Source organism: Physeter macrocephalus, chromosome 1, assembly GCF_002837175.3.
Source record: "Physeter macrocephalus isolate SW-GA chromosome 1, ASM283717v5, whole genome shotgun sequence".
Taxonomy (NCBI): domain Eukaryota; kingdom Metazoa; phylum Chordata; class Mammalia; order Artiodactyla; family Physeteridae; genus Physeter; species Physeter macrocephalus.
This window is the reverse complement of record NC_041214.2, coordinates 63437966-63446180: the sequence shown is the minus strand read 5'-3', so window position 1 is coordinate 63446180 and position 8215 is coordinate 63437966. Positions and strand designations below refer to the sequence as shown.

The following is an 8215-nucleotide window of genomic DNA, read 5'->3' as shown; positions in this document are numbered from 1 at the left end:
TATACTTCAATTAAAAAAATGTAGTACCTAAATATCATGGTTGATGGGCAATTCAACCAGACTGAATGAAAAGACACATATAATAAACTTTTCAGGCATTTATGACACCAGCACCTTTAGGAAAATACTCCTTTTTTTTTTTTTTTTTTTTTTTTTTGCAGTACACGGGCCTCTCACTGCTGTGGCCTCTCCCGGTGTGGAGCACAGGTTCCGGACGCGCAGGCTCAACGGCCATGGCTCACGGGCCCAGCCGCTCCGCAGCATGTGGGATCTTCCCGGACTGGGGCACGAACCCGTATCCCCTGCATCGGCAGGCGGACTCTCAACCACCGCGCCACCAGGGAAGCCCGGAAAATACTCTTAAAATAAGGCAACTCTCTTACCATATGATCCAGCAATCCCACTCCTGGGCATATATCCGGAGAAAACCATAATTCTAAAAGATACATGAATGGGACTTCCCTGGTGGTGCAGTGGTTAAGAATACGTCTCCCAGTGCAGGGGGCACGGGTTCAAGCCCTGGTCTGGGAAGATCCCATATGCCGTGGAGCAACTAAGCCTGTGTGCCAGAACTCCTGAGCCTGAGCGCTAGAGCCCACGAGCCACAACTACTGAGCCCACGTGCTGCAATTACTGAAGCCCACGTGCCTAGAGCCCATGCTCCGCAACGAGAAGCCACCGCAATGAGAAGCCTGCGCACCGCAACGAAGAGTAGCCCCCGCTGGCCACAACTAGAGAAAGCCCACCTGCAGCAACGAAGACCCAACACAGCCATAAATAAATAAATAAATAAATAAATAAATAAATTTTTTAAAAAAATATACATGCACCCCAATGTTCATTGCAGCACTGTTTACAATAGCCAAGACATGGAAACAACCTAAATGTCCACTGACAGATGAATGGATAAAGATGTGGTACATATATGCAGTGGAATATTAGCCATTAAAAAGAATGAAATAATGCAATTTGTAGCAACATGGATTGACCTGGATATTATCATACTAAGTAAAGTAATTCAGACAGAGAAAGACAAATATATGATATCACTTATATGGGGAATCTAAAAAAATTAATACAAACGAACTTATTTACAAAACAGAAACAGACTCACAGACTTAGAAAACAAACTTATGGTTACCAAACGGGAAAGGCTGGGTGAGGGATAAATTGGGAGATTGGGATTCACACATACACACTACTGTATATAAAATAGATAACCAACCAGGACCTACTGTATAGCACAGGGAACTCTGCTCAATACTCTGTAATAACCTATATGGGAAAAGAATCTGAAAAAGAATAGATACATGTATATGTATAACTGAATCACTTTGCTGTATACCTGAAGCTAATATAACATTGTAAATCAACTATACTCCTATATAAAATAAAAATTAAAAATATAAGGCAGCTCTCTACTATTCAATGATATGGAAAGTTTTACCAGCACATGTTTGTTAAGTGGCAAAAAGTTAAGATACAGAAGAGAGGATATAGTGTGTGCTTTTAGGGTAAAAACAAAGGGTGGGAGGGAGTGGAAATAAGAACTTTTATTCATACTTTATTATATATGCATAAAGAAACTCTGGAAGGATATCTATAGGGGAGGAGGTGGAGTGGGAGGAGAAACTGGGCAGATGCAAAGTTAAGAGAGAGATTTTGTATACCCTTTATAACTTATGATTTTTGAACCAGGTGAATATAATACAAAATTAAACTTTTAAAAAGAGAGAAGAAAAAGAAGATGCTCTTGAAGACCCTGAAGTATAGAAGCTGGTGAGCTCCCACATAGGACTCCCTTTTCCCCTTCTGTCTCTCTAGGCTGTGGCTCCAGGAGTCAAACCCAGTCCAGATCTTCGATGCTAATCAGTAAGCAGAATGGCAGTCAAGAGATCTTTTAAATATTTCAGTAAGTAAAGGGACACTTTTGAAATAGAATGGACAGAATTTGGTGGCTGATTATATATGGGGACTGTGGATGACTGGACTTCCAGTTGGGCGAATTGTGACTTGAGGACAGTAAGGGGTGCAGCCCTGTACGGATGGAGATACAGAGATCTCAGCAATTGTAGTTTTGGAAGAATGTTCGGTATAGAAACCAGGTGGCAGTGGGTTAAACTGAAGTGGAGAATAAGACTCTTAAAAAGGATGAGGAGTGAAGGGAGGAATAAAGATACTTAGGAGAGAAGAAAAGTGGACAGAAGTTGTTAGAAAAGGGAGGTCTGAGCACCCTTGTAGGCTGAAGGGCAGAAGCCAGTGGAAAAAGCCACTGGAATAAATTCCTTCCTTACCTTGACATCTAAGGCCTCCTGCAAAATGATTTCCTTCTGGCTTTCAAGACTCAATTCCTGATAAACAACAAGGTCCTACCATATAGCACAGAGAACTATATTCAATAAACCATAATGTAAAAGAATATTAAAAAAGAATGTGTATTAGAGGGGTGGGGTAGGAAGGGTGGGAGGGAGGGAGACGCAAGAGGGAAGAGATATGGGAACATGTGTATATGTATAGCTGATTCACTTTGTTATAAAGCAGAAACTAACACACCATTGTAAAGCAATTATACTCCAATAAAGATGTTAAAAAATGTGTATATATATGTATAACTGAATCACTTTGCTGTACAGCAGTAATTAACACAACATTGTAAATCAACTATACTTTTAAAAAACCCCTCAATTCCCAATATTCCCTTTGATTAAGACAATTGGGTCACTTACTACTCTCCACAAAGTGATCCTTATCTGTCTTTGTTTTTTGTTTTTACTCAGCATATAGCCTTGGCCTGGAGTCTTTCCACAGATAATCCTATTGATCCCATTGGGCCTCCAAGTCTTGAACACCATTGCAAAGTCTTTTTCTGATCCCTGAGTGTGATTTCCTCCGACTTTAAAACTCCCAAAGTACCCTGTATTTCTCTTATCACCTCTAATCAGATTGAGCCCTTGAATGATAGCTATTGGTGTACTGTCTCATCGCTCCTTCTTGGGATTGTTGTCCCTGCAGCATTCACACAGCACAGGGATTTACACATCGGGGGAGCTCAGCAAATACTAGTTGAATTCACAGTGAAGGGAAGAGAAGAATTCTTAATAGGGACTGAGGTTTAATGGTCAGAGAGTTCTCAGGAAACTGCTCTCCCAGTCAGGAATCTACCCTCAGTGGATAGTGGTGGCTCTCTTCATCCAGTGTTAGGCTGGGGAGACGAGGCAATGGCACAGCACTTGGAGTCCCAGTCTGAGGGAAACCTCCACTCATCTGTGTGGTTCTCTCTCCCATCCAGGATGTGATTAATCATCTGTGCAAAGTGACGGAACTGTTGCTACATACAATATGGATCTCCCAACGTTGAAAAGTCCAGCATAAAAGAGTACATAAGATAGTTCCATTTTATATGATGTTAAAAACAGGCAGAAGTGAACATGGTGGGGAAGGGAAGAGACAGGTGGCTGGGGGCGGCACGGGGGTTTCTGGGTGCTGGTGTTCTACTTCTTGGTCTGACTGATGTCACGTGGGTGTGTTCACTGTGACAATTCACTGAGCCATACACTTATGATTTGTATACTTTTCTTTAGGTATGTTACACTTTATTTCAAAATTTTATTTAAAAATATTTCCTGTGCATGTGTGCATTTCTTAATTATCCAATTGAGCTGTTCCAGCAAGAGAACATTAAAAGGCAACAGGAAGTTGGTCACACACAACATTAAAGCAAACCCCCTTCTCTAAATGCACCATTCTTGGCTGCCTTGATCTGCAGGAGGATCTTATGTTGCTACAGGAGAGACTGAATTTTATAGTACAAATCTGTTTGAAAAAAATTCCCATAATTACATGTTGTATCAAGAAAAATAAAATCAGCCAACAGGAAGGAAATGGAATTGTTCTCAGCAGCATAGAACAATGTCTTGGGTTGCTTCCTCTTTGTAGTGCAGCATAGGGTAAACAAAATGAGCATCCTGGTGGATTTTATTTTAAGCAAGTTTAACTATGATAAGCACAAGATACTTAAGAAATAAGTGGAATGCTTGTTTGACATTGTCCCAGACGTTAAGGCTGTGTACTGGAAGCCTCCATCACAGAGGCCCAAGGAGTTATTTTGTTCCTTTCCTTTCTACTCCAACAGTTCGCGGTTATTTTTCACTTGGATTTGTAAACTCCTGGAGGGCGATATTCCCAATTCTGGAAAACAACTGTTGATGGTAAAAAGGAAGTACAGGGAATGAATGATTGCAGCGGTAAAACGCTTGCTTGTCGCAGAAGTGCTACCCCGTCTTCCTTTTTTGCCTCCCCAGTCTTTCCTTCGTGACCTAAGACCCACAGCACCAATGTTTTGTCTCCATGGCACATAGGGTTTGACTCTGTATTTGCCTTATCTTCCCCCACAAGGCTGGAAACTTTCAGGTGGCAGAGATTGTGCTCTTCGGGTAGAGGATGGATCTCCTTCTGCACCGTGTTTGCTCTTGTATGGGCAGAGGCTTGCTGCATGCTCCTTCCCTGGACTGTGAGCTGCTTGGGGGCAGGGACTACAGGTTCCTCATGCTGTATCTTCCTTGTTTGGTACATAGTAGGGGCTCAGTTGGCCGAACGAAGAAAAGAAGGGAAGGTGGATTGGGTCTCCCAGTTTCAAGATTCTTCAGATGACCAACTTCCTGAGTGCTGCAGAAAACTGTAATTGCCTCGTGGAAAAGCAGTCTATGGTCTATATTGGGAGTCTAAATGGCATCCCTTCTATCCCTACTGGTCACCACACTCCTCTTAATCTGTATAGGGTGGAATAAAGACTGTGAGTTGGGGGAATTCCCTGGCGGTCCAGTGGTTAGGACTCAGCACTTTCACTGCCTGGTAGGGGAACTAAGATCTCGCAAGCCATGTGGCATGGCCAGAAAAAAAAAAGAATGTGAGTAGGCAATGGGGCTGAAAATTTGAGCTTATTTCCCAGGAATTGGTCCCCTTGCTATAGGGAAACTGTTTATAATTGTGCCTTGGCATTGATGGAAACTTTAAAACAAACATTCCATGCTGCCTTCCAGTACTGTCATTTAATAAGTCACTTTGGTTGGAGCCTGAGGAAATCACTAGACATCTTCAGAGTCCTTGCATATGCTGTTTTTAAGAAATAAAATTTACAATCTGTCCTTAGGAAAGAGACTGAATTGGAAGCAGGCTGGAAGGTGAGGTAGAAGCAAATGTATAGGAGTTTGAGAAGTGGAGAACTCTGAGGGCTCTATTAAACAGTGAGAACAAAGTTATTAAGAATAAGAGTTTCAATCTCGTAAACCTTGCAGAGTATATGCAACTAGAGAGCAGGGATGGAGATGTGATCTGTCTTACTTGTGTAGCATCTAATAGTTCTTTCTAGTCGTGAAGTCTGACAGATATTGTATAGACTATATATTCAATAAATGCAGACCAGTTTCTACATACTCATTGCTATTTTCTTCAGTTGTGGACTAATTTGTTTGTTAGTAATTATTTTTTCTTTGCAGTACAAACTGCTATAATTGTAAGAGATAGAGACATGGGTAAGTTAACCATTAAATCTTCCTCATCTAAATCCCTCTTATGTTGATCATCAAACACATCCTAATGTGAAATCTTTGTAATATGCATTTGGCATATACTTAGTATCAGGTTAACATTAAGTTCACAATTTGAAGCTTGAAGTTGATGAACAGAAATACAATTTAAAATCATAAGCTGGTCAATGATTTGTTCTTCTGGAAAAAAATGTTAAGTCTGTAGTTTCGCACATGTTCTTCTTCCAGATCAGCAATTTTTGCATATTCTAAGTGCAAGGTACTTGCACTTATTTAATACATTTTCCCACCTCAGTGAACACAAAGTTACACAAGTAAGAATTTAGATGTATAAACGTTAAGTTTTAACAGTAGTTGTCCCTGCAGGATAGATTTGGGGGTTTTCTGTTTCCTTATTTTTGCTTTTAGGCATTTTCTGAGTTTTCTGTAATAAGAAAATAATTTCTATTTTAAAACAAGAGGGAAGTTTTGTCTAGAACACGTAAATTTAAGAACTATTAGAAATATTCAGAGAATCTGATGGTCGCTCCAAGAGCCACATCTTCTCCTTCCCTCTAGACTTACCCCACATGAGCCCATTTCCATGTGGTTAGTATAGTCTAAGATGCAAATTTGATTGTGGCACTTCCTCACTTTGAGTTAATTCCCTCCAAAGGTACTTCAAGTGTCACTGTTCATACTTATCTTCCCGTATAAGTCGGTCGTCTTTCAGTTCCAAGGCACAGAAGCCTTACAAAATAGCTTAAGCAAAAATGAGGAATTCGTTCACTCATGTAACTGAAAAATCCAGGCAGGGCTAGATCTAGGAGTTCCAAGATGGCATTATGTCTTGTCTTTCCTGGTTCTGCTTTTTTCACGTTGGTTTTATTTCTAGGCAGCCTTGGTCCACCTGAAGGAAACACAGCCATTGGTGTCTCCAGGCCCACTTGGTCCTTAGAACTCTAGATCCTGAAGAGAGGGCTTGGATTGGTCTGGGTTGAGTCATGTGCTCTTCCATGGGGCCAGTCACCCTAGAATGGAATGAGGAGACTACAGAAGAGGAAGGAGTGTTCCGCAAAGGAAGAGATTTTAAGCAAACCATGACCGGGATCCAGAACCATCACTTCTGCAGGGGTGCATAATTGAGCAGCTTCTTGGTCAGGTCCATGGGGGCCAGCAGCATGCAGCACTGCAGGGAGTCCTCCTGGGTGTACTCGGCTTGCAGCAGCCCCAGGCAGACCTCCCACTTGTTGCTGACGATCTTGCTACACGTGAAACAGTGCACAGGTATGATCATGGCAACAGCACAGCATCTGGCTGGTCCCGAAGGCTGTCCCACCATGGAACTTGCTAAATATGTTAATGAAGTAGACATGAGCTGTGAATCACATTAAATACTAAATTATGCTAAATTAAGTATCACTGGCCTTTGAATATAATGTTATAGTCTCACTTGATATTGGTGTATCTGATTAGCTAGGTAAAGGGGTCTTACCTTGGAGTCCACAGACCTTTAAGGGATTTGACAGAATTCAGAGGATATGTGAACTTGGATGGGAAAAAATTACTTTTTTTTTCACTAGACTGTAACTGAAATTTAGTATTTTCTTTGATTATAAATGCATACAACAATGCAGAGCTGTTTTAGGCAGTAACGTGACTTCGTCACTAACAGAAATCAGGTCTTTTCGTATCACATTACAGTTGCAGAGATCTCAATATATTGTTCATGCTACTTCAATGTCATAGCAGTTATTAAACTCTCTGCTAGATCTGGTTATTAAATGAACATATATTACTGTATCACACACGTACATATTTTGATAACTTATACTTCAACATAATTGGTTTTGTAATGCTATGCATTTTATTTTCTGCACTTAAAAACACTATTCTGAGAAAGGATCCACGGCACAAAAAGTTGAAGTGATCTAGGTATTCACTTAAAACAAGATGAGACCAAAGTGTGATGATTTGACTCCAGAGAACCTTAGCCCACCCTACTCTTTCTAATGCCATGCTGAAATAGAGATGACGAGCCTTTTGGACAATCCAAAAACTACAGACCTATGTGTGATTTACTTTAGTTTCAGAGGGTCTCTGGGCTAGGTTAGAAGAGTGGAGTAAATGCATCTGGACTTACTCAAAAACTTATAACTAAATGCTGCAGACATTGGCTTAGGAGCTTGCTAAAGAAGACAAATTTGTTTCTTTTTGTGGTTATCTGCATAGGTATCTACCAGAATAGGATTTTGGTTATCAAAACTCTTAGGGCAGAAAATCTACAAACAACAAATGCTGGAAAGCATGTGGAGAAAAGGGAACCCTCTTGCACTGTTGGTGGGAATGTAAATTGATACAGCCACTATGGAGAACAGTATTGAGGTTCCTTAAAAAACTAAAAATAGAATTACCATATGACCCAGCAATCCCACTACTGAGCATATACCCAGAGAAAACCATAATTCAAAAAGAGACATGCACCCCAATGTTCATTGCAGCACTATTTACAATAGCCAGGTCATGGAAACAACCTAAATGTCCATCCACAGACGAATGGGTAAAGAAGATGTGGTACATATACACAATGGAATATTACTCAGCCATAAAAAGGAATGAAATTGGGTCATTTGTAGAGATGTGGATGGATCTAGAGACTGTCATACAGAGTGAAGTAAGTCAGAAGGAGA

At 40.7% G+C, this 8215-nt stretch overlaps 1 protein-coding gene across 1 annotated transcript; it reads right to left on the bottom strand.

Annotated features, from left to right (window-relative positions):
- Window positions 1–6645: 6645 nt before the first annotated feature.
- Window positions 6646–6822, bottom strand: LOC112065025 (DNA-directed RNA polymerases I, II, and III subunit RPABC5-like). Its single transcript, XM_024124201.1, has one exon. It carries the CDS (start codon window positions 6820–6822, stop codon window positions 6646–6648), a length of 177 nt encoding a protein of 58 aa, XP_023979969.1.
- Window positions 6823–8215: the final 1393 nt, after the last annotated feature.